At 44.8% G+C, this 27,497-nt stretch overlaps 1 protein-coding gene across 1 annotated transcript in view; it reads right to left on the reverse strand.

The window, feature by feature from the left end:
* Positions 1-27,497, reverse strand: part of LOC149452860 (opioid-binding protein/cell adhesion molecule homolog) — a 472,779-nt gene that overhangs the window by 210,010 nt on the left and 235,272 nt on the right. Inside the window, exon 2 of the mRNA XM_089688893.1 lies at positions 10,597-10,681. Coding sequence (XP_089545019.1) covers positions 10,597-10,681 — 85 coding nt within the window. The remainder of the gene's footprint in view (positions 1-10,596; positions 10,682-27,497) is intronic.

The raw sequence follows: 27,497 nt of genomic DNA on the forward strand, positions 1-27,497 counted from the left end.
GCAACACAACCCCAAAGCATGATTGATCCAACCCCATGCTTAACAGTTGGACAGAGGTTCTTTTCATTAAATTCTGTGCCCCTTCTTCTCCAAACGTACCTTTGCTCATTCCGGCCAAAAAGTTCAATTTTAACCTCATCGGCCCACAGAACTTGTTTCCAAAATGCATCAGGCTTGTCTATATGTTCATTTGCAAAGTTCAAACGATGATTTTTGTGGTGAGGACGTAGAAGAGGTTTTCTTCTGATGACTCTTCCATGAAGACCATATTTGTACAAGTATCTCTTCATAGTGGAATAGTGTACCACAACTCCAGTGTCTGCCAGATCTTTCTGGAGGGATCGTGCAGTCAAACGTGGGTTTTGAATTGTTTTTCTCACAATCCTGCGAGCTGTTCTGTCTGATATTTTTCTTGGTCTTCCACATCTTGCTTTAACTTCCACTGTTCCTGATGACTGCCATTTCTTAATTACATTCCAAACAGAGGATATTGACATCTGAAAACGCTTTGCTATCTTCTTATAGCCTTCTCCAGCTTTGTGAGCGTCAACTATTTTCAGTTTTAGTTTTCTAGACAACTGTTTAGAAGAACCCATGGTGCTGATTGTTGGGGCAAGGTCAGATGAGTCTGGGCATTTAAAACCTTTGAGATTGACATCACCTGGTCTTCCCAGACGATGATTGAGAACAATCCATGACACTGGCAGGTCTCAGCTTGGCAAAGGGGGCAGTGCATGCTATAAATTCTGCAGGGTGCCCAAACTTTTGCAGACGCCCTTTTTTTGTTTTCTGTTATTTTGAAAGTGTAAATGATGGAAATAAAATCTAACTTTTGTTGACATATTATAAGAATGTCTAATCTGTAATTTGATGCCTTTTGGAGATTTTTCCATCTTTCCTTGGCTTCTTTATGCACATTAATACAACTTTTTAGCTGGGGTGCCCAAACTTTCGATCCCCACTGTATATATATATACACATATATATATATATACTGTATACATATATATATATATATATACTGTATAGATATATATATGTGTGTGTGATTTTGCATTTCTGGGTAGTGGACGTGCGTGAAGTGCGCGCACGCCCGACCCGCACCACCATTCGCGGCCACGGCTGTCGATCACTTGCTGGCGCCCAGTGTTTGCCGAGCCTCTCCTACAGGGAGGAGAACTGTTTGTAAACAAAACAGTTCTTCCTGTCAGCTCGTGCACACTGCTTTGGATGCATGCAAAGCAGTGTGCTTACAGTGAAGCACACAGGCACAGCACCAAGTAAACAGCACACAGAACACAGCTAACCCTTTGATCACCCCTCATGTTAACCCCTTCCTGCCCAGAGTCATTAGTACAGTGTCAGTGCTTTATTTTTTGGATGCCAGTGACACCAAGTCAGTTCCCCCCAGTGTCAGAATGCCCGCCGCAGTCCTGCAGACCCACTATAAGCGATTGCCGCCATTACTATTAAAAACACTAAAAAAATCCCAGATTATATTCCGCCATTTGTAAACGCTATAACTTTCACGTAAACCAATTAATTTACATATATTGATAATTCTTTTAGCAAAGACATGTAGCAGAATACATTTTTTAAATTTATGATGAAATTAGAGTTTTACATTTTTTTACAGGACATGTTTAATAGCAAAAAGTCAAAAATATAGTTTTTTTCTCAAAATTGTCGGTCTTTTTTTTATAGCGCAAAAAAATTTAAAACCGCACAGGCGATCAAATACCACCAAAAGAAAGACCAATTTGTGGGAAAAAAAATACATAAATTACATAAATTTAATTTGGGTGCAGCGTTGCATGACCGCACACTTATCAGTTAAAATAACGCAGTGACGTAACACAAAAAATGGCCTGGTCAGGAAGGGGGGTAAATCCTCAGGAGAGCAAGTGGTTAAATTACACACAGGTGGACTCTGTTTACTAATTAGGTGACTTCTGAAGGCAGTTGGGTCCACTAGATATTAGTTAGGAGTATCAGAGTAAAGAGGGATGAATACAAATGCACGCCACACTTTTCAGATATTTATTTGTAGAACATTTTGAAAACAATTTATCATTTTCCTTCCACTTCACAATTATGTGCCACTTTGTGTTGGTCTATCACTTAAATCCCAATAAAATACATTTACATTTTTGGTTGTAACATGACAAAATGTGGAAAATTTCAAGGGGTATGAATACTTTTTCAAAGTACTGTATATTAGTTATAGGCCAATCCCCAGTATACTACAATACTTGATAATGTTATCCATTGGCCAATCCACAGCATACCACAATAAATCATAATATTATCCATAGGAACATCCACAGCATACCACAATACACGATATTATCATCCATAGGTCGATCCACAATATACCACAATATATGATAATATTATCAATAAGCCAAACCAGAATATACCACAATACATGGCATTATCCATAAGACAATCCCTTACTTTCCACAACACATGATTATATTAGTCATAGACCAATCCCCAGCATATCACAATACGTGATAATTTATTTATAGACCAATCCCAAACACAGCACAGCAAAATCCACAAAATACCACAATACATGAATTTATTATCCATATTCCAGTGCCCAACTTTCCACAATACATGATTAGATTAGTCATAGACCAATCCCCAGCGTACCCCAACATGTGATCATTTATTTATAGGCCAATCCCAAACACAGCACAGCAAAATCCACAAAATACCACAATACATGAATTTATTATCCATATTCCAGTGCCCAACTTTCCACAATACATGATTAGGTTAGTCATAGACCAATCCCCAGCGTACCCCAACATGTGATCATTTATTTATAGGCCAATCCCAAACACAGCACAAGATCCACAAAATACCACAATACATGAATTTATTATCCATACTCCAATGCCCAACTTTCCACAATACATGATTTGGTTAGTCATAGACCAATCCCCAGCGTACCCCAACATGTGATCATTTATTTATAGGCCAATACAGACCATGCCACAATACATGATAATATTATCTATAAGCCAATCCACAGCATACCACAGCACATGATATATCCACAGGCCAATCTACAGCATACCACAAAAATCATAATATTATCCATAGACTAATCTCCAATATACCACAATATATAATAACAGTATCCATAGGTCAAGCCACATCATACCACAATCCATGATCATATTAGCCCCAAGCCACCAATAAAGGTGCAGACTGCAATAACGGTGCGCTCACATTTTAAAGTAAAGGTAAGCCTAAACTGGAAGATGTTTAGTTTCCCAAAGCCCTGTGTATCAGATTTAGTTGCCTATTTTTTAAATACTTGTTACCTTGTTTTCATTCTGTTCCCCATACTGCTGATCTCCTGCAAACTCTTCCTCTTCAGTGAAGGCTGCATAGCATTTCTCACAGTGGGTTCCATGATGGTGACAATACTGGCCAAGTGTAATGTAGATTAAAGCAGCCACTTCTAGTCTCCATTGGAAGCCCGTGTAACAAGATGACAATACAGAAGCACAATTGGAAGACAGAGACAAAACTCTGTCACCTTATAAGTGCCTGAACAAGGACCTTTGTGGCAGGACCACCAGAAATTATTTTAATGAAAACTGCAAATTTAAAATACAGAAAGCAACTTTTGAAAATGAAAATGTTTACTATTATATGGGAATTTAGGGGTTCGGTTCTCATTTACTTTACAATTTGGGATCCAAATGCAAATCATGAAATCAGTATGAAGCAACTAATGGTTTTCACCAGTTCAAACATCAATTTAATGAAGTGTCCAACAGTATATAATGGCTATTCTACGGAATGTGTGTCTTTCTAGGTCTAAAGATATTGATGTTTGAAGCGGTCTTTATTAAGGACTTTATAATGAAAAATAGGTTCCTCTACAATATTTGGGATGCAGAGTCCCTAATTTAACTTCCAGCTTTGTGAAGTATAAGGAAAAGATGGTGTGACATTTCATAAACTGTCCCTTCCTCTATTTGCCTTATTTCCACAATAAGGGGCCATTTAATCTGCTCTCAGGCATTTCATCAATGGGAGGTTTTAGTAAGTGTCCGCTGTGGAGATACACAATCACACGCTTCCAGAGAATAGCGCTATTCAGCATGACGAGAAGTGACAGGCCTTCTATAAACTTCATAATGTCTGATAATCACACAGCGCTAGAAGAAGCATGGCTTATGGCAGCCAAGTTATTAAAACGCTGCACGAAGAAAGGCCTTGTTTCTTTGTGGATGAATATTATAATGAGCAACATCTTTATAATCTATTGCCTCTACATCTCTCTAATCATATAACACAGCTGAGACAGCTAACAACTGCCAGGCTGTGCAATACTCTGCACTACTTCCTGACCCTGGGAAGAAGAGACGAGTGGTATTGAGGGATCATGTGCAATGCTCTACAAAGCACTTTAAATCTGGGGAGGACATATTGTTGGCATGGAGGGGTCCAGTCCCTTCCTATCCTATCACTGTGCAATGATCTAATGATCTGCAGGACCAACCGATCCCGGGAGGAGAAACTGGTGTTCATATCATTGACTGTTCTAATGCAATGCTCTGTAGACCACTGTGACCCCTGGGTAGAGATATCCTAAAAGGACAGGAGAGTAGAGGAAGAGAATAGAGGAACAGAGGAAAGTACAGGAGAGAAGAGAAAGAGGGGAAATGACAGGAGAGCAGAGCAAGCAAGGAGGGGACAGGAGTGTAGAGGAAGAGAGGAGTGGACAGAAGAGTAGAGGAAGAGAGGACAGGAGAGTAGAGGAAGAGAATAGAGGAACAGAGGAAAGTACAGGAGAGAAGAGAAAGAGGGGAAATGACAGGAGAGCAGAGCAAGCAAGGAGGGGACAGGAGTGTAGAGGAAGAGAGGAGTGGACAGAAGAGTAGAGGAAGAGAGGAGTGGACAGGAGAGTAGAGGAAGAGAGGACAGGAGAGTAGAGGAAGAGAGGAGGGACAGGAGAGTAGAGGAAGAGAGGAGTGGACAGGAGAGTAGAGGAAGAGAGGAGTGGACAGGAGAGTAGAGGAAGAGAGGACAGGAGAGTAGAGGAAGAGAGGAGGGGACAGGAGAGTAGAGGAAGAGAGGAGAGGTCAGGAGATGCCAAGAAAGTAAAAGAAGGGAGGTGGAGACAGAAGCATAAAGGAAGAGAGGAAAGGATTGGAGTGTAAAGGAAGAGAGGAAAGGACAGAAGTGTAGAGGAAGGAAGATGGTTACAGGAGAGTAGAGAAAGAGAGGAGAGGGTAGGGGAGTAGAAGAAGAGAGGAAAGAACAGGAGAGTAGAGAGAAAGGGGAAATGACCAGAGAGTAGAGGAATGGAAGTGGGGACAATAGGGTAGAGGAAGGAAAGAAATGACAGGAGAGTAGAGGAAGAGAGGAGTGCACAGGAGAGTAGAGGAAGAAAGGAGAGGACAGGAGAGTAGAGGATGAAAGGAGAGGGCAGGAGAGTAGAGGATGAAAGGAGAGGGCAGGAGAGTAGAAGAAGAGAGGAAATGACAGGAGAGTAGAGGAAGAGAGGAGAGGACAGGAGAGTAGATGAAGAGAGGAAATGACAGGAGAGTAGAGGAAGAGAGGAAATGACAGGAGAGTAGAGGAAGAGAGGAGAGGACAGGAGAGTAGATGAAGAGAGGAGAGGACAGGAGAGTAGAGGAAGGAAAGAGAGGACCAGAGGCGAGAGCAGGAAAGTAGAGGGAGAGAGGAGAAGGCAGGAAAGTAAAGAAAGAGAGGAGAGGACAGAAGAGCAGAGGAAGAGAGGAGAGGACAGGAGAGTAGAAAAAGAGAGGAGAAATCAAGAGAATACAGGAAGAGAAGAGTGAACAGGAGAGGAGAGGAAGAGAGGAGAGGACAAGAGAGTAGAAGATGGGAAGAGAAAAAGGGGAGAGACAGAGAAAGTGAGAAAAAGAAAGGAAGGAAGGGAACAAGATGATTGAAAACAAAAGTGAGAGAAAGTGGGAGGAGTGGAAAAGTCTGAAGGAGGAGCAAAGTAAAAGAGAGAAAGGTGAAGTGAGGGTGGGCAAGGAAAAGAGAGGAGGAGAAATGGAAAAATGGAAAAGGTAGAGGAGGAAAGGAGATAAGTGGACAAGAGAAGATGGGAGCGAAGATTAGAGGAGAGAGGGGAACAGAAGAGAGGAAAGGAAAAGAGGAGAGGCAAAGAAGAGAGAGGACTGAGAGGAGTAATGGAGGGGGAGAGGACAGAAAGAGAGAGAAGGGGATCGGGGAAAAAAAGGGAACAGGAAGAGGAGAGAAGAGTATAGGAAAGGAGGAGGAAGAGAGGAGAGAATAGGAAGAAGCTGAAGAGACTGGTGAGGAAGGAGAGAAGGGGATGGAAGGAGGGAAGGGAAGAGGAAAGGGTGGGAGGAGAGGACAGCAAAGGAGAGGAGTACAGGGGGTGAATGGGAGAGAAGGGGAGTAGGGAAAAGTAGAGGAGTGGAAAGGAGGGCAGATGGGAGGAGAGGCTAACGTAGAGGACAGTGGGGGGTTACAGGGGAAGGAGAGAATTGGAAAGGTAGGAGAGGAGATCACAATAGGGGAGAAGACAATTAACATTATATGAACGTAAGAACTTCCTGCGCTAGAAATGGGGCCCTATTCACCAAGCTGCTGACACAATACTCCTTACCAACATGAGTGAATACATATAGATATCAGGTGCAGCGCTATACCTAAGTGCACTAAATCAATATAAATATAAAGTGCAAACTAACTATTCAAAGTGCTCTAAATATTACCACAAAGTATTATACTTATGTGCAAAATTGTGCATTAACAGAATGCTGTGCAACCCGTGTATTAAAAAATATAAATAAAGTGCAATTAGTGACAACCAAATCACTACAATCATTGGTTATACATAATAATAAATCCAAATAAGTTGTTTTTAAAGTAAAAAAGTGTCCAAATGCAACAAAACTTTTCAATCTTCATGCATGTGTTACGTGTCCACACTGTGTAAATCCACACTTTAGCCGTGATGGCCCCTCACCTCCTTGTCACGACCCCTCAGGTTTAATACACGGGTTGCACAGCATTCTGTTAATGCACAATTTTTGCACATAAGTATAATACTTTGTGGTAATATTTAGAGCACTTTGAATAGTTAGTTTGCACTTTATATTTATATTGATTTAGTGCACTTAGGTATAGCGCTGCACCTGATATCTATAATTAACATTATATGATACAACACTTGGCAACCATTTTTCAGTGTCCTGCATTTGTACCAGATGTGACACCATTCCTGCTGGACTTCCATGCATTACTGAACTTAAAGGAGCCTTTATCGGACTGATGTGTCTGGCATTGCTGTTAATGCGCCACCTGTGATGAACCTGGAATTGCTCTTCGTGCTCCTCCTGAGGGATCTGCATTGCTCTTAATGTGCCCTCTGTTGATGGATGTTGTATTGCTCTCAGTGCACCCTCTACAAACGGAGCTGGCATTGTTCTTAGAGCGCCCCTCTTGTTAAATTGGGCATTGCTGTCAGTGAGCCCCTTGTTAATGGAGTTGGCATTGCTCTGAGTTCCCCCACACACATGCACTGATGCAGTGGGCATTGCTGTGTGTGTGTCCCTTGTACATCGAGCTGGGTATTGCTTTCAGTGCACTCCCTAATGGTGTGAAAGGCAGTGTGTTCAGTGTGCCCCCTGCTGGTGAACTTGAAATTGCTCTTTGTGCTCTCCTGCTGAAGGAATGGGCATTGCTGGGAGTAGGCCCCCTGCTGCTAAAGCTGGCATTGTTCTCGGTGTGCCCTTTGCTAATGGAGTTGGCATTGCCGTGAGTGCGCCCCTTCATTGATGCAGTTGGCATTGCTCTGTGTGTGCCCCTTGTACTTCAAGCTGGCAGTGCTCTCAATGCACTCCCTACTGAAGTACTGATTTTAGTGTGCCCCCTGCTTATGGAGCTGCCATTTTCATCAGCAGGCCAACGGCTGGTGGAGCAGTCATTTTTCTCAATGAGCCACCTGCTGCTAAAACTGATATTGCTCCCTTTTGGAGTTGGCATGGCTCTCTGTACACCCCCTGCTAATGGAACTGGCATTGCTCTAATTGCGCCCCCTGCTGCTCGAACTGGCATTGTTCTGAGTGTGCCCCGTAATATCGAAGTTGGCATTGTTCTGTGTGTGCCCCGTAATATCGAAGTTGGCATTGTTCTGTGTGTGCCCCGTAATGATGAAGTTGGCATTGTTTTGAGTGTGCCTCATGCTGATGAAGTTGGCATTGTTCTGAGTGTGCTCCTTGCAGGTGGAGCTGGCAGTATGCCCAATACACTCCTTAGTGATATAGCTAGCATTGCTCTCAGTGATCCCCCTGCTGATAGAGCTGGCATTTTAATCATTGCACCCCCTCCGAAGCAGCTGGCATTGCCATCAGTGGGCTTCCTGCTGGTGGACTTGGCATTGCTCTTAGTATGCCCCCCTGCTGATGGAGCTGGTATTGCTCACAGTGTGCCCCCTGCTGATGGAGCTGGTATTGCTCACAGTGTACCCTCTGCTGATGGAGCTGGTATTGCTCACAGTGTGCCCCCTGCTGATGGAGCTGGTATTGCTCACAGTGTGCCCCCTGCTGATGGAGCTGGTATTGCTCACAGTGTACCCTCTGCTGATGGAGCTGGTATTGCTCACAATGTTCCCCCTGCTGATGGAGCTGGTATTGCTCACAGTGCCCCCCCCCCCCCCCCCCCCCGCTGACAGAGCTGGTTTTGTTCACTGTGTGCCCACTGGAGATGGCGCTGGCATTGCCCTCAGTGTACCCCCTGTTGATGTAGATGGCAATGTTGATTGTGCCCACTGCTAACAGAGCTGGTATTGTTCACGGTGAGCTCCCTGGAGATGCACTGGCATTTCCCTTACTGTGCCCCCTGCTGATGAAGATGGCAATGCTGTGTGCTCCCCCTGCTGTTAGAGCTGGTAGTGCTCACAGTGTACCCCCTGTTGATGGCACTGGCATTGCCCTTAGTGTGCCCCCTGATGATGAAGATGACAATTCTGTGTGTGCCCCCTGCTGTTAGAGCTGGCATTGCCCTTAGTGGGCCTCCTGTTGATAGAGTTGGCATTGCTGAGTGCACCGTCTGCTGATACAGCTGGCATTGGCGGCAGTGGGCACCCTGGCAATGGCACTGGCATTGCCCTTAGTGTGCCCCCTTCTGGTGGCAGTGCTGAGTGTGCCTCCTACTGCTGGTATTGTTCACAGTTGGACCCTTGGAGATGGCACTGGTATTGCCTTGCTGTGCCCCCTGTTGATGTAGATGTCAATGCTGAGTGTGCCTCCTGCTAACAGAGCTGGTATTGCTCACAACATGCCCACTGGAGATGGCACTGGCATTAGTGTGCCCCCTGCTGATGAAGATGGCAATGCTGTGTGCGCCTCCCTGCTGTTAGAGCTGGTATTACTCACAGTGCGCCCCCTGCTGTTAGAGTGGGTATTATTCACAGTGCACTCCTGGTGATGGCACAAGCATTGCCCTTAGTGTGCCCCCTGCAGATGAAGATGGTAATGCTGTGTGCGCCCCCTGCTGTTAGAGCTAGTATTGCTCGCAGTGCTTCCTCTGGCGATGGCACAGGCCTTGCCTTTAGTGTGCCCCCTGCTGTTAGGGTTGGTATTGCTGGCAGTGCGCCACCTGTAAGCTGGTATTGCTGGCAGTGTGCCCCCTGCTGTTAGGGCTGGTATTGCTGGCAGTGCGCCCCCTGCTGTTAGAGCTGGTATTGCTGGCAGTGTGCAGCCTGCGGTTAGAGCTGGTATTGCTGGCAGTGCGCCCCCTGCTGTTAGGCTGGTATTGCTGGCAGTGCGCCCCCTGCTGTTAGAGCTGGTATTGCTGGCAGTGCGCCCCCTGCTGTTAGAGCTGGTATTGCTGGCAGTGCGCCCCCTGCGGTTAGAGCTGGTATTGCTGGCAGTGCGCCCCCTGCTGTTAGAGTTGGTATTTCTGGCAGTGCGCCCCCTGCGGTTAGAGCTGGTATTGCTGGCAGTGCGCCCCCTGTTGTTAGAGTTGGTATTTCTGGCAGTGCGCCCCCTGCTGTTAGAGCTGGTATTGCTCGCAGTGCACCCCCTGCTGTTAGAGCTCATATTGCTCACAGTGCGCCCCCTGCTGTTAGAGCTCATATTGCTCACAGTGCGCCCCCTGCTGTTAGGACTGGTATTGCTCACAGTGCGCCCCCTGCTGTTAGGGCTGGTATTTCTCACAGTGCGCCCCCTGCTGTTAGGGCTGGTATTGCTCGCAGTGTGCCCCCTGCTGGTAGGATCTCTGTAGAAGTGTATAGAAGTAGAAGATCACTCCAATGATAAAAATTAGAAGTCAGAGACCCTACTCTCCCCCCACCTCGATAGCAATGACAATGCATGCTGGGACATGTAGTGCTACCAATGATCTGCAGGGAATTCTCCTGGGGGATACACATATCATACAATACACATCGTACTCCAATCTCTCCATCAGTCTGCACAGCAACCGATCTGTAAGATCATCACAGCCCCACCCCCCGAGCAGACAGGTGATAGGAGGCTCCCACCTGAGGACCTCAGCCCGTACATGAGCCCCGATCACAGCACACACCCCCCGACCACACAGGTAATAGCAGGCTCCTACCTGAGGATGGCGCTCTCTCCTTGCCGCACCGTGACGTTGTCCATGGCTTTGGAAAATCCAGCATCCCCGCTGCGGACTGGCACTCCTGCGGGCACAAGAAACAACAGCCTGAGACCCAGGGCAAGTAGCCACCTCCAGCAGGGGGCGACCCCCATGGTGAGAGCACAGAGAGTGCAGACACTGACTGACTGGCTGCCCCCCTTCTGCTACATGTCCATAGCCTGGCACCAGCACAGGGCACACAGCCTGGCACTGTGTATAGAGGAGAGAGGACTGTGCGTGATACAGTCTGCGATCGGCTGCCTCCCTCCCTCTCTCCTCCTTCCATCCTCCCTCCATCACATCTCCTCCTCCTCCTCCCTCCTCCTTCCCATCCTCTATACCTTACACAGTGCCCACTCTTCATACATCCTACACAGTGCCATACTTATCTCCCATCCTCTTCCTCCTCCTCCTCCTCCTCCCTCCTCCTTCCCATCCTCATCCTCTATACCTTACATAGTGCCCACTCTTCATACACCCTACACAGTGCCATACTTATCTCCCATCCTCCTCCTCCCTCCTAATTCCCATCCCCATCCTCTATACCTTACACAGTGCTCACTCTTCAAACACCCTACACAGTGCCATACTTATCTCCCATCCTCCTCCTCCTCCCTCCTCCTTCCCATCCTCATCCTCTATACCTTACATAGTGCCCACTCTTCAAACACCCTACACAGTGCCATACGTATCTCCCATCCTCTTCCTCCTCCCTCCTCCTTCCCATCCTCATCCTCTATACCTTACATAGTGCCCACTCTTCATACACCCTACACAGTGCCATACTTATCTCCCATCCTCCCCCTCCCTCCTCATTCTTCCCATCCCCATCCTCCATACCTTAAATAGTGCCCACTCTTCATACACCCTACACAGTGCCATACTTATCTCCCATCCTCCTCCTTCCCATCCCCATCCTCTATACATTACACAGTGCCCACTCTTCATACATCCTACACAGTGCCAGAGATATCTCCAATCCTCCTCCCCATCCCCATCCTCTATACCTTACACAGTGCCCACTCTTCACACACCCTACACAGTGCCATACCTATCTCCCATCCTCCTCCTCCCTCCTCCTTCCCATCAGCTATACTTTACACAGTGCCCACTCTTCATACACCCTACACAGTGCCATACGTATCTCCCATCCTCCTCCTTCCCATCCCCATCCTCTATATATTACACAGTGCCCATTCTTCATACCCCCTACACAGTGCCAGAGATATCTCCCATCCTTCTCCTTCCCATCCCCATCCTCTATACCTTACACAGTGCCCACTCTTCATACACCCTACACAGTGCCATACTTATCTCCCATCCTCCTCCTCCCTCCTCCTTCCGATCCCCATCCTCTATACTTTACACAGTGCCCACTCTTCATACACCCTACACAGTGCCAGTTATCTCCCATCCTCCTCCTCCATTCTCCTTCCCATCCCCATCTTCTATAGCTTACACAGTGCCCTCTCTTCAAACACCCTACACACTGCCATACTTATCTCCTATCCTCCTCCTCCGTCCTCCCTCCCATCCCCTATACCTTACACAGTGCCCACTCTTCATACACCCTACACAGTGCCATACTTATCTCCTATCCTCCTCCTTCCCATCCCCTTCCTTTATACTGTACACAGTGCCCACTCTTCATACACCCTACACAGTGTCAAACTTTCTATTCTCCTCCTACCACATCCTTCCCATCCCCATCCTCTATACCTTACATGGTGCCCACTCTTCATACACGCTATACATTGCTAGTTGTCTCCCACTCCTCCTCCCTCCTCCTTCCCATCCCCATCCTCTACACCTTACACAGTGCCCACTCTTCATACACCCTACACAGTGCCATACTTATCTCCCATCCTCCTCCTCTTTCCTATCCCCATCCTCTATACCTTACACAGTGCCCACTCTTCATACACCCTGCACAGTGCCAACTAAATCTCCCATCCTCCTCCTCCCTCCTCCTTCCCATCCCCATCCTCTATACCTTACACAGTGCCCACTCTTCATACACCCTGCACAGTGCCAGATAAATCTCCCATCGACCTCCTCCCTCCTCCTTCCCATCCCCATCCTCTATACCTTACACAGTGCCCACTCTTCATACACCCTGCACAGTGCCAGAGATATCCTCCTCCGTTATCCTTTCCATCCCCATCCTCTTTATCTTACACAGTGCTCACTCGTCATACACCCTACACAGTGCCATACTTATTTACCATCCTCCTCCCTCATCCTTCCCATCCCTATCTCTCATGTCTTTCTTAGTATCCAGCTCTTCATATACCTTACATTGTGCCAGAGTCATTCCCCATTCTCCTTTATTCAACCACCTCTTCCTTTCTCATCCTTCCCATCCTCATCCTTTATGTCTTACATATTGCCCACTCTTCATATACTCTACACAGTTCCAGTTATCTCCCTTCCAACTCCTTCCTTATCCTTCCCATCCTCATTCTGTATGTCCTACACAGTGCCAAAATTACATTCCCTACATCCATCTCTTCCCTTTCCCTTCACCTCCCAGTCCTCTGACTCCCAGTGGTCTCACCTTACATAGTGCTCCACTGTTCATATGCTCAACAGGGTACCAGAGGTTTCTCACTTTTCTACTCCTTCCATCATTTTCCTCCCTCATCCTTCCCATCCTTGTCCTCTGCCACTCTCTGTACATCCTACATCTGCTGCTGAATATCTTACACAGTGCCACAACACCCCTCCTCTCCGTGTACACCTTACACACAGTGCCAAAGTTTATGTCCTCCCTCTCTCTACATCTTACACAGTGCCAGAGTCTCTCTTTTACCTCCCTATACATGTTACACAGTGCCAGAGCCCCATTCTCTCTGTGTTCATCTTACACGGTACCAGAGACCCCTTCTTACTCTGTATATCTTACATGGTAACAGAGCCCCCTTCTCTCTCTGTACGTCTTACACAGTGCCAGAGTCTCTCTTATACTTCTTTATACATATTACACTACGCCATTGTTTCCCTTCTCTCTCTGTATGTGTTACACAGTGTCAGAGTCCCCCTCCTCTTTGTACATGTTACACAGTGTCAGAGTCCCTCTCCTCTTTGTACATGTTACACAGTGTCAGAGTCCCCCTTCTCTTTGTACATGTTACACAGTGTCAGAGTCCCCTTCCTCTTTGTACATGTTACACAGTGTCAGAGTCCCCCTCCTCTTTGTACATGTTACACAGTGTCAGAGTCCCCCTCCTCTTTGTATATGTTACACAGTGTCAGAGTCCCCCTCTTCTTTGTACATGTTACACAGTGTCAGAGTCCCCCTCCTCTTTGTACATGTTACACAGTGTCAGAGTCCCCCTCCGCTTTGTACATGTTACACAGTGTCAGAGTCCCATTTCCTTCTTTGCACATCATACAAGGATCCAGAGTTTCACTCCCCATGTACATCTTACACAGTGCTAGAGTCTCTCTGTTAGCTCTCTATACATGTTACATGGTGCCAGAGGCCCCCCCCCCTTTTTTTCCTCTGTACATTACACAGTAAATAAAGTGAAATATTTCGCACTATCAACAAATGTGTATCAAATAACACAAAAGTAGGTGCTGCTTAATACAGTGCTAGTAAAACAATAAATGACCCATTAAAAAAATATTGAAAATGATATTAAGTCCCCCCCTCCTTTAGACAGTCTGTGAAAACATCAATTCACAACATAACCCTCTATATAAGAACCTTAGGCTGTCACAAAGAAAACTGTGTAACAACTTCCAACTGTGACAATGTTGAAATTATCGAATAAAAGTCCAAACAAGAAGTCTCTGTGCAAAAATAAAGAAAAATAAAACAAAAATGTTTGTTTTGGCTTTTATTTGATAATTGCAATATTGTTACAGCTGAAAATTGTTACACAGATTCAATTTGTCAGATCCCAGTGTTCTTAGAGGGAAATGCTATGTTTTGTATTTGGTTTCCCTTTAATGAAGTTGTGTTCTTTTCTGTTTTCATACTTTGAATACAGACCACTGACTCCAGGTTTTTGGGTTTTGTTTTTTTTTAAAACCTAATCCCTCCAATACAACATTTGAACAAACAGATCATTGCCACATCAGCCTGGACAGCTCCCATCATAACAACTATGGCCCAGGAGCGGACTGACCATTTGGAAACTCAGGCACTGCCCGAGGGCCCAGGGTCAGTAGGGGGTCCCATGAGATGCCCCTGGTACCTTTTTCATAGGCTTTTTTGAGTTTGAGCAAGGACACAGGGGCCCAATGATCCCCTATTGCCCGGGGGCCCCATGAGTTGTCAGTCCGCCCCTGCTATGGCCTGTGTATGTTGGTGCTCCCACAATACAGTGCTCTCTATATACAAGCAGCCTGGTGTATGTTGGTACTCCCACAATGCAGTGCTTTCTCTATACAGGCAGTCTGGTGCATGTAGCTACTCCCACAATATAGCAGTCTCTATATACAGGCAGTCTGGTGTACATTGGTGCTCCAAAATACAACACTCTCTATATACAGGCAGTCTGGTGTATTTTGGTGGTCCCACAATAGAGTGCTCTCTATATACAGGTGGTCTGGTGCATGTAGGTACTCCCACAATACAGCAGTCTCTATATACTGATAGTCTGGTGTATGTTTGTGCTCCCACAATACAGTACTCTCTATATACAGGTTGTCTGGTCATGTAGGTACTCCCACAATACAGCAGTCTCTATATACTGACCGTCTGGTGTATGCTTGTGCTCCCACAATACAACACTCTCTATATACAGGTGGTCTGGTGCATGTAGGTACTCCCACAATACAGCAGTCTCTATATAGAGACAGACTGGTGTATGCTGGTGCTCCCACAGTACAGCGTTCTCTATATAAGGGCTGTCTGGTGTGTGGGTGCTCCTACAATACAGTGCTCTCTATACACAGGCAGGTAGATTTTTGGTCTAGGGCAGTAGATGAAAGATGAAGCACTTCAGAACTCTGGTCTAGGATGGTAAATAAACAATGGTAACCCTAACCACTTTGTCTAGGAGGGTAAAAGAGAAAGGATGTCCTCAGACCTCCATCTAGGATAGTAAGTGAAGAATGAAGGCCCTCAGATCTCCTATCTAGGTTAGTAAATGAAGAATGGAGACCCTTAAATCAGTTGGTTGCCTATGTCTAAAGGGGTATGTGAAGAATGAAAGCCCCCAGATCACTGGTCTAGGATAGTATGAAAAGGATGTAGGCCCTCTAATCTTCAGTCTAGGATAGTAAATTAAGAATAAAAGGCCCTTGGATCATTTATCTCAGATAGTAAATTAAGGATAGAGGCCCTCAGACCTTCAGTTTTGTAAAGTAAATGAAGGGTTGAGGCCTTCAGATTTCCATGTAGGATTGTACTGAAAGTGAAGAATAGAGGCCCTTAGATTTCCGGTCTAGGATGGTAAATGATGTATGGAGGCCCACATATTTCCTTCAAGGATAGTAAATGAAGGATGAGGGCCCTGAGATCTCCAAAAATGAAGGATGAAAGCCTTCAGATCTCCATCTTTGGTAGCAAATACAGGATGGAGGCCCTCAGATCTCTAAGGTTGAAGGCTCTTAGATCTGAGGTCTAGGACAGAAAATTAAGGATGGAGGCAATCAGAGCTTGTGCCAGGATAGTAAATACAGGGTAGAGGCTCTCATAACTCTGGCCTGGGATGTACATGAAGAATGGAGCCCTACAGATCTCTGTCAAAGATGGTAAATAAAGGATGGAGGTCCCTAACTCTCTGTCAAGAATGGTAAATGAAGACCCTCAGATCTTCAGTCTTCTATAGGATGGAAGTCCTCAGATCTCTTGTTTAGGATAGTAAATGAAGAATAAAGGCCCTCAGAGCTCTGTGTAGGATGGTAAATTAAAGATGGAGGCACTCAGATCTCCAGTCTAGGATGGTAAATGAAGGATGAAGGCCCACAGATCTCTATGTAGGATGGTAAATAAAGGATGGATGCAACCATCTCTCTAACTAGAATGGTAAATGAAGGGTGAATGCCCTCTCTTCTCCAACTGCAATGGTAAATGAAGGATGGAGGCCTTCAGATTTTCTTCTAGGATAGTAGATGAAAGATGGAGGCTCACTGATCTCCATCTAGGATGGGAAATGAAGGATGGAGACTCTGAGATCTCCAGTCCAGGATGTTAAATAAATAATAGTGTGTCCCTTAAATCCACTTGCCATGAAAAGGTTCCCCACTTTACTTTCAGTAGGCCTAATGGCACACTGAACTGTGGGTGAGTTGTCTATTTTAATAAGAGAGCCAAGCTGAACATTCCTGTCTTGGGGGGAGTGAGTTGCCTGCATGATATATCTTCTTTTATATAGAGTTACTATTCTTGACTTCTTTTGAACTCTACTAGTGCATATTTTAAAGAAACTGATTTTTGGTCATCATGATAATCAAAATGAATTGTTAGGTAAGAAGACAAATAATTATATTAGTTATGATAAGGCCTCTGCACTAGGTGGGGCTGAACCAGGCTGTGTTGTCAGCCATGTCTTTCCCTGCTTTGCCATCCACCCTATCTTGCCAAAAGCCAACTATGGAAATGTGCAGGTGCAGTTAAACATGGATGGTGAAAAGTTCATTTTGGTACAGACACAACTGTTAAGATGCTTGTATTGTCCATACCATTATTGATAATGTGCAGACTTTAAGGCCCAGCATGCCTTCAAGCCTTGGAGGACTTGAACTTCCCCTGTGCATGGAATAAAGTGATCAGAACAGCAGACTGCTGGGAAACTGACAGACGTTATAGTATGTAAAACATCCTTCCTCCAATAAGGAGATGGTGGGAGAAGACTGACACTTCTCCCTCCGGAATGGCCATACTCCAGGCTGCGCTGCCATTTATCACGTTAAACAGCTGTTTGCCACATGAAGAGAACTTGTCACCGACTGTGACATTCAACAAACGCTGACATTTTGCCTTTTAATGTTGCAGGGGGTCACTTCTATTCATTGTCCTTCAGAGACAGAAATCTCAGAAAAGATGACAGCCGCTTGCTGGCACAAAGGTCTATGAAGTATATCAGAATATGAATAAATAAATAAATAAATATATATATATATATATGCAGTTTGCAAACTGCTGTGCCCACTTAACCTCTTCCCTGATGCCGCCAGTCACAATCTGGCTAAATCACCGTCCGGTGAGATCACATCTACTTATGGATTCATTTTTCAGGAACAGAATTGTTCTTTTGAAGCTTCAAATGCAGCAAATGATGTGAACATTGACCTTCCCAGCCAATCTAGTCAGCAATGTGTTCAGCTTTTGAATAGTCATATCATTAAAAGCAGACATGAGAAGGGCAGCAGAGGCAGATGAAGTTTTGCATTACCTGGCTACACGCTATACGATTTTACTTCTGACAAACATTTCCAGCAAATATAACCCCCTACACAGGTATGAACAGGCACAACGGGCACAACAGGACATACTATATAAATAACACACATGGAATAGGTAGGTGCCAGAAGCAGCACCAAAAGAAGAATAATGTGACAATTCCCAACAACGCCAGTCAAAAGAAACTTTTATCTATAATGATTGAATGGAATAACAAAGAAATACAATGCTTTTCTTTGTAGAGCATTCCCCTTTTTTAGAACTCGAATAAAGTAATGTTCTAACAGAATATTGAACAAGAAAAACACTGTCCAAGTACTGTAGTTACGGGGTTCAGGGACAATTGCAATTGCAACAATGTCTCTTTCAACCAAAGAATGAAGAGGACTTCCCTTTAGCCCTGTTCACCCTACTGCGACTTCTGGTGTGGCTTGTGACACGCAGAGTCGCATGACAAGTGAAATCACATTATCTTCAGTGGTTGCCATTCCAATTAGTGTGACTTAAGACCCTGAGACTTTGAAAACAGTTTCTTCACTACTTTGGTGTGACTCCCACTTCAACTTGGGTCCATAGACTTCTACATTATCTTACAGAAGTTGCATCAGCATTCAGATAAGAAGCGACTTTGAAGAATAAGTGTTTTTTTAACCCTCACCTCTCCCACATCATCCTTGCTACCTAAAAGCACTTCTCCCAAGAACATTCCATGCACACCTGAGTGTAGCAGAAACACAATCATGCTCGCATTTTTTTGTGCGTTTTTCACGAGTAAGCATGCATTGCGTATAAGGCAGTCCATTCACTTGAATGGACTGCCCCATGTGCGACAAAGGCCCCAAAGTAGCTCCAGAACCTTTGTGATCATGGAGTGTTGCACATTTTGTCATGCAGCCAAACCTGCATCTGCTAACCACGATTGACAATTAGCCTGCATTCACATCTGTGCATTTCTGAACATGCAGCAACCCACACAGAAAACATGTGCTTTTCTGCGTGTTTTGTAAACTCATGGCAAATGCGTGTCACGCTTGCGTTGCCATTTAGGCTGTGTTCAAGTCTGTTTATTTCTGAACATGCGGAAACCCGCACAGAAAATGCACAGCAAATGGGCATTGTATTGCAATTTAGGATGCGTTCACATATGTGCATTTTGAAAACACATGGCAAAGCGCATGTTTTCTGTGTGGGTTACCCCAACGTAAGTGTGACATGCATTTGCCATGCATTTCAGAAATGTGGCAAAGCGTGTGTTTTCTATGCTGGTTGCCAAGAGTTCCAAGAAGCCAATGCAGTCTAAAGTGTAACGCAAGCGTGACATTTTTGGTGCACCTTCCTGAAAGCACAACAACATGCACAGAAAACGAACGCTGTGCCGCGCATCTCTGAAATGCACATCATGCTTGTGTCGACAATTAGGCTGCATCTACTCTTTTTCAAATGTACTGCATCCGCACAGAAAATGTGCACTGCTGTGTTTTGCACAGAACACGGCAAACATGTCCCACTTGCATTGCCATTTAGGCTGCGTTCATATCTGCACACTTCTGAAAGCACAGCAGCCTGTACAGAAAATGTGCACTTTGCCATGTATTTCAAAAAGGCATGGCAATGCATGGCAAATGCATGGTGCACTTGCATTGCCATTTAGGCTGCGTTCACATCTGCACATTTCCAAATATGCAGCAACCCGTACAGAGAACATGCGCTTTGCGGTTTTTTTTAGAAACACGCATTACGCTTGCACTCTGTGAGCAAAGTTGAACTGAAGTCACAAGCATTTATCACTGCATAGTTTCACCAGAAATTGCATGACAATAGGGTCGCAGCTCTGTAAACTTAGGTTTAAGGTCTAAATTTCTATCTTCTTAACTTTTACCCAAATTCACTCAGTAGTAGACTGAAATGCAGCCAGAGACTTTCCTAATAACAGGTCATTCCCAAGCAGGGCTACCAAAGGGGACATTTTCTGCCATGGTCCCAGGCTTTCTGTTCTATCCTGTTCCCAATGTAGAGACAAGGATCTTTTCGGAGCCTCTTTCTGACCAAATGGGGTCCTATTCCTAATACTGTATACTCCCCACTAGAGGGCCCCCTTATCATACCTGCATCCTCTGATGACTACCTCAATTCAGACTACTGCAATGCAACATTGATGCAATATACAGCGCAACTTTGTTGGGGTAAAAATTATTTTTATTAAGTTTAAAAAGTATAATGCACAGAGACACATAAAAATATATTAAACTGATTTAGCCAGTAAGAAATAAAAATGAAAACAACAAAACTATCCCCTCCCACTTCCCTTCCCTAACAACAGTACAATGCCTTCAGTAAAACAGAGTCAAAGACTAGGTGCCCCAACATTACAAAGTAATGACTTCACATGTAGCATACCCAGAGAACCACAAGCAAGGAAATATTAGACACTCAATGTATATGATTCACTCTACAACATATACCTAGGACCAGATATAATAGTAGGCAAACATCTTCAATCCCCCCTATAGATTTCCTGTTGGAGTAGAGGAAGCAGAAACACAACAATGCCAGACCTTATCAACTTTTTTGGGGGAACCTCTGCTCGCTTTATAAAGTGGTAGCATCTTGTTAATCAAGGACTTCCAATAGTAGATAGTTGGAGCTGCAGGTTTTTTTCCAATGGAGTAAGATAGCCTTACGGGCAGGGGCGGACTGACCATTGGGGAACTCAGGCACTGCGCGAGGGCCCGGGGTCAGTAGGAGGCCCCATGAGATGTCCCTGGTACCTTTCATAGGCTTTTTTGAGTGTGGTTTGAGTGTGGGCGAGGACACGGGCCCCATGATCCCCTATTGACCAGGGGACCCATGAGTTGTCAGTCCGCCCCTGCTTACGATCATAGAATAAGGTCACTGAAAGGTGGGTGCGCTGTGCGAGCAGAGGTGCTAACTCCTCCACCAGCCCAAGAAGGCATACCATACAGTTTTCAAAATTTGCAACGTGATGAGATTGACCAGAGAGCGGGCCACCTCACGCCAAAAGTCTCGAATCATTGGACAGTACTAAAAATATGGTCAGAATCCGCTGAAGAAGATGTACAACGCCATCAGTCCGCCGAGTCTGAGGCATGTATATGTGCTAGCCTAGCAGGTCTGTAGTACATTTTATGCACCAGTTTTAATACAATGCAACTTTGATGCTACTTTGCATATTCTATAGGGCCAAGTCTCACTGTAAATCGCATCAAAGTAGTGCAGGAAGCTTTTCCAAAATCGCACTGTGCTTGAATAGAAGAGACGTCATTGAAAAATATGAGGTTTCCCTTGTCACGCGATTCTGTATGACTAAAGTAGCATCAGAAGTTGCACAATGTGAACCAGGAGTGAATCTAGTGGGAATTCTGGGTCCAAACAGGATGTGGCTGGCCATCCTCAGCTGAGCAGAATCCACTACTATCCTAGATCAGTGTTTCTCAAACTTTTTTCAGTCAAGGCACCCTTTAAAATTATGGACAGTCTTGAGGCACCCCATTTTAGAATGGGGTACTTCAAGACTGTCCATAATTTTAAAGGGTGCCTTGGGACTGTCCATAATTTTAAAAGGGCACCCTATTCTAAAATGTGAAAAACTATTCCATATAACTATTCTATATAACTATTTTTTATAATGCAGTAACATCTACACACATGTAGGACACCCAGTATTAGAGGTGATTTATTCTTCCAAAGCAAATACACTTTTTGCACACTGCTACTGACTAGTATTCCAGTGTTTCTCCTTTCCCTCAGTTTTCCTCCATCACCGAGCTAATGTGACCCCAGCACTGATGGAGAGGGTCAAACTAGGGTGCTGTGCAGGCAACTGACATCCTCCTTCTTAACTGATGATGCCATTGGTTGTCAGGACACCGGCGGCTACAAGGTCATAAATGAAAGCCTGCGACTTTGTGTAACTAAAAGGCAGGCTTGTTCCACGAGCTAGCTTGTATACACGTTTAGGGCATTTTTAGACATTTTGCAAGGCACCCCAGGGTGCCTGGGCACCCTGGTTGAGAAAGGCTGTCCTAGATTCTAGAATATCAAAGTGCTGGCCACCTGACTGCTCTATTCCCAAACAGAATGGACAAACACATGAGAGGCTAATACTCCACCTTTGCCCCACTCCCATAGACATAACAAGAGAGGGCAAAATTAGGGGGGCCTGACCCCCTACTACACACAGAGCTGCAGGAAAAGCAGGTATGTCTTCTCTGGAGGGTTCCCATATCATACAGCCACTTCCATATGCTCCATCGATACACCTCGTGGCAGATTACTAACCACATACTTGTATGAACTTCTCCAGGCAGGATTCAGTACAAACATGCTGCACTAATGCAGAGCCCAAATGTGGCAGAATGATTGCAGAGGGCTAGAAGCCATCATAGTGTGAAGGACCTTTACCTCTCTGTGCTGCATGACATACCCAGAATCTAGCCTGTGACAGGCAAAAGGACGCGTCGTTATTAATAAAAGATCAGAGGATTCCCTAGAGGTTCAGAGGATCAAAGAGCACTTATCGCCTCTGGACAGCAGTGTGCTGATCCATGGTGTCAGGAAAAGAGACAGATACAACTGTCATTGTGCTGCCAGGGCCTTCCTTTATTGGATGGTAATGCCAAGGCAGTGCCAGAGGGTCTTGCAGGCAGGGTTAAGAGGAAGGGCATCTACACATTTCCATAATAATTGTACAGATGATATAAACCTACAGCAAAAGCCAGCGGATTGTCACACAACTGTCACCATCTGTAGAAAGGGAATGGTACCAAATCTTACAAATGTGTCCATCACCCCAGCCTTATATTTATTCTTCTTGTGAACCATTGTATCCGTCATATCTCTGCCACAGGGACAGCAGGCTGCTATCACGCAATGGGGGTTATTTACTAAAACTGGAGTGTGCAAAATCTGGTGCAGCTCTGCATAGAAACCAATCAGCTTCCAGGTTTTATTGCCAAAGCTTAATTGAACAAGCTGAAGTTACAAGGTGATTGGCTACCATGCACAGCGGCACCAGATTCTGAGTGCTCCAGTCTTTAAACGGCAGGAATTCTTTCCCACTGAGCAGAAGAGATTTCCTTTCACCCCCAGCACCTTCCCAGGAATGGTAACACCTATCAGCTGCCCCCCTGGGGAGAATTCCCTTCACTGTGAACAGTTTAGGGGATATTTTCTTCATCCATTTCTGTTCATAAGGTGCCATCATTGTCAATATTATGATGCAAAATCTCCAGAATGGACATCAATTCATGAAAACCAGAAAAACACTTTTTTCTCAATGGTGATCATTCCTGCACACCCTGAGCATCACCCTAGGTTCACACCTAAGCTCTTTCCGCAGCATTTTGCAGAAACGCAGTACAGTCCATTTAACCATCATTTTCTATTGGACATGTTCACACCTCTGCATTTTCACCTGGTGTTTTTTGGAAAGGGTCAGGGACTTTTTTGAACGCAAAAATGTTGCGTTTTTGGTTCTATAAACTTCAATGGAAACGCTGCAGAAAAGCATGTAGTGCATTTTTGCCATGTTTTGTTGCGTTTTTTATGCGTTTTGCATTTTCAATCTGGCTAGCAACAAGAAGAATGTTAAAAAATTTTAAAAAATGCAAAACGCTTCAAAAACATAGCAAAAAGGCAGGTGCAAAAATGCAAAATGCAATGCAGAAATAGGTCAAACGCAACCTGCATAGGTGTGAACCTAGCCGTACTCAGCGTCTGCTGGGTCTGAAATATTGTCTGCTTTTGATAGAGATAATTAATGTCCATACTTAAAGTGATATTAAACTCCGGACCCTGCATTCACTATATCTAGTCTCCCACAGTACACACAACATGGAAATGCAATTATTTTAGTAAATATAAACTGCTAAATACCTTTTCTCATCAGCTGTATATAGCAGTCTTGTGACTTCAGCAGAGCACTGCTTAAAGCTTGTAGGAGGAGTTTTCTTTCTGCTCTAGGAGGATGCAGAACCCCTGACCCTCTGTCTGAACAGTGCTGATTGGCCCTGTGCTGATAACATGCACCCTCCCAAGAGGAAAAAAACCTCTCTAGCAATACACATCAAACTGAGCATGTGCATGTGACCACTGTTCAGTCATTTCAACAAGAGGAGGGGCAGAGCAGAAAGAATCAAACATCCTTTTTGCAAAATGCGGAGGATTAACCCCTTAGGTTCCACAGTGAGTATAACAAGCATGATTTACTGAATATATGGACTGATTTTACTGTTGTGGGTTTAGTAGCACTTTAGGAGGGACTCTATAGGGGTAATCTGGGATTTTTTGCACTGCGGAGAGAAGAATATCTCTCTTAACCCCTGTTTGGAAACTACATTGCTCTGTTGCTTATAAATCATCCTCATCCTGGTTTCACTTAGTGAATCCCTGACAAGGCACAAGCATGCAGCAAAAGAAGGCCAACAATGCAAGGTCCTGTCCTGCATATTTGTTACTATTATAGGGCGGAAATCCAGAATAAGGATGACTTCCCTTGCAATGGCAGCTCCTCTTCTACCCTCAGAGGTTTGCTTTAAGGTGAATTAGAAACATATACAGTACATAGGGCTACCCCCAGAGGGGCCGCAGTAGATTAGACAGGTTCTTTCACAAACAGTGCAGAGGCAGCCAGAGACAGAAACAACAGTCCATTTAGTCTGGCTCATTAATCAGTCTAGGGGTTGTCTTTTTAGGCTTCATGCACACAGGACATTTTACAAACGTTCCTCCTCTTGGTAGCAGCATTTTGGCAGAACAAAACGCCTGACACTTGTCAAAGTGTCTAATGTTTTTGCAAGCATTTAAGTGCATTTACAAGTGTCAAGCGCTTGGGCGTTAATTCATTTCATTGTCCAGAATAATAATTTCTTTTCTGCCAAAACGCTGCTGCTCCTGGACACACTGGCCCCGGATTTTTTTTCCTGCTGGTAAACGCTACTGCTACTAAAAGCTTCTAAAAGTCTATGTGTGTCTATGTGAAGAAAAAAAAAAAAACAGGGCCAGTGCGTCCAGGAGCAGCAATGTTTTGGCAGAAAAAAAGTTTGACATGTGTAAACGCACCTAAACGCATTTTATCGCTAGGCACGTTTAGAGCTTGGGCGTTAATTCATTTCAATGGCTAGAATAAATTATGGTTAAATGGCTAGCACTTCCGCCTGGCAGTACTAGGGTCTTTGGTTCAAATCCCAGCCATGGCACCACTTGCCTGGAGTTTGCATGTACTCCCTGTGCCTGCGTAGGTACTTAGGTTTCCTCCCACACTCCAAAAACATGCTGGTAGGTTAATTGGCTCCTCTTTAAATTGGCCCTAGTATGTGTATGTATGAATGTAAGTTAGGGACCTTAGATTGTACGCCCCTTGAGGGTTAGGGACTGATGTGAATGTACAATACATATGTAAAACGCTGGGCAAATTGACAGAGCTATATAAGCACCTGAAATAAATAAATAAAATAATTATTCTGGCCAATTAAATGAATTAATGCCCAAGCGTTCGATGCTTGTAAACGTGCCTAAACACTTGTAAAAACGTTAAACACTGACAAGCATAAGGTGTTTTTTCTGCCAAAACGTTGCTTCCAAGAGGAGGAGCATTTATAAAATGTCCTGAGTGCATGAGGACTGAAAGTTTATTTGCTAGTAGAAGCTGGGAAGGGGTCGGGGTAATGTAAGATACTCCAAATCGTATTGTGGGCAGAGGACACTTCCCTCGCAGTAGCAGTAGCACTATTGAAGGCAGATTGGACCAGTCCACAGTTCATAGCTGGGAACCATGAAGCAGTTTCATGCAGAAAAGAGACTTTACTCAAAGGATCCTGGTAATCAGTCCATTGCTGAAGCCTCTTGCAATGTAGTCCAGCATTCAATCCAAAGGGCTCCAGGGGTTCCCTCCTCATAGCTCACAGATCCATGCCTACAGTGGTAAAAAGACAATCTCCTCAGGGCTCCAGACTATTTAACAGCAGCCCAGCCACCATCTGGGCACACCTCCTCAGGGATTGGCTAAGCCCTGCTTACAGTGGTTGTAAAGGCTCAAGGTTTTTTACCTTCATGCATTCTATGCATGAAGGTAAAAACCGTCTCTCTGCAGCATACCCCCAAAACCCCCCTAATACTCACCTAAGCCCCCTCTCGATCCAGCGATGTGCACTGGAATCTCTGCTATCCCGGGACTCCCTCTCCTCATTGGCTGAGACAGCCAATTGGCTCCTGCTGCTGTCAATCAAAGTCAGTGAGACAATGAGAAGAGAGAGGGGGTGGGGTCGAGCCGCAGCTTCATGTGTGAATGGACACATGGAGCAGTGGCTGGGAAGTGCACATGCTCGGGTGCCCCCATAACAAGCTACTTGCTGTGGGGGCACCCGACAGGAGGGAGGGGCCAGGAGTGTTGGCATTGGACCCAAGAAGAAAAGGATTTGGGCTGCTCTGTGCAAACCCACTGCACACAACAGGTAAGTATAGACATGTTTTTTTTTTGTTTTGTTTTAATGTAAGCATTTAGAATCACTTTAATATTTAGTCTGGACATTTAAATTCTCCTTCCCTAGGCTCTAGAAACGTCTCGCAGAGGCAGGAGGAAGTAATCAAACTCTCAGTCTGTGAAGCTCTGAAACGACCAAACCAAACAATTGCTGCTCCTGTTAGTTTTTGGCTTCTGCTGTAATCAATTTACCTAGCAGACTAACTAGGAAGGTGCGACAAGTATATACTGTATAATAAAACATAGGTGGAGGAAGGTATGATATATTTTATAAATGGTGGAACACCCTCACATGTCCAACTTGTGCTCAGTATGGTGTATGTAAATCCTAAGGCTGCCACAGGCAGCTTGAATTTCAGTCGATTCCTACTTAATTGAAAATTGAAGCCATGGTTGGCGCTGTTGGTACAACCCAGCTTGACAAAAGTCGATTTTTCAATTGACTTTTGTTGAAGGAAATTGACTTTTTTGTGGGTTGAAAATTGTCAGCCAAACAGTGACTACATCCAAACAGATGCAGTCACTGTTCAGGTATTCTGAAAGCTGCGCATACTGGTTATAAGAATACAATAGCCCTGGATCAATAGGGTTGTATGAGGCCCTCCTTATTATTACAATGCAGCTATCTTTGTGTTCATTTAAACAAGGTCTGTCTCTGTGAGACATAAAACATTGACGTTTGAACGCAGAACAGCTGAGGCCAGTACTCTTAGTTTTTGATCCAAATTCATAACTGGAGCCAGTTTCTTAGGACTGTTAGTACCAAATCCCTACTAATCCTGATTGGCTAATATGCAGCGTCCAGTTCTTTCCTTCTGTCTGGATAGTCTTAGTGGGTGGCAACTCACTTTGCTCACCCAAGTATAACAATAGGGATCAGCCATCAAACCTGAGGGATCTCATCTATGTGGCAGTTATGGTCCATGTTTTGTATCTAAACCCGGAAGCAGGAGAAATAATTTTTCTGTGACTTTCTGTAACTTTTATTCCTTTCATTAG

The sequence above is a fragment of the Staurois parvus genome, unplaced genomic scaffold (assembly GCF_062004578.1).
Source record: "Staurois parvus isolate SC_StPar_1 unplaced genomic scaffold, SC_StPar_1.0 ptg000458l, whole genome shotgun sequence".
Classification (NCBI taxonomy): Eukaryota; Metazoa; Chordata; class Amphibia; order Anura; family Ranidae; genus Staurois; species Staurois parvus.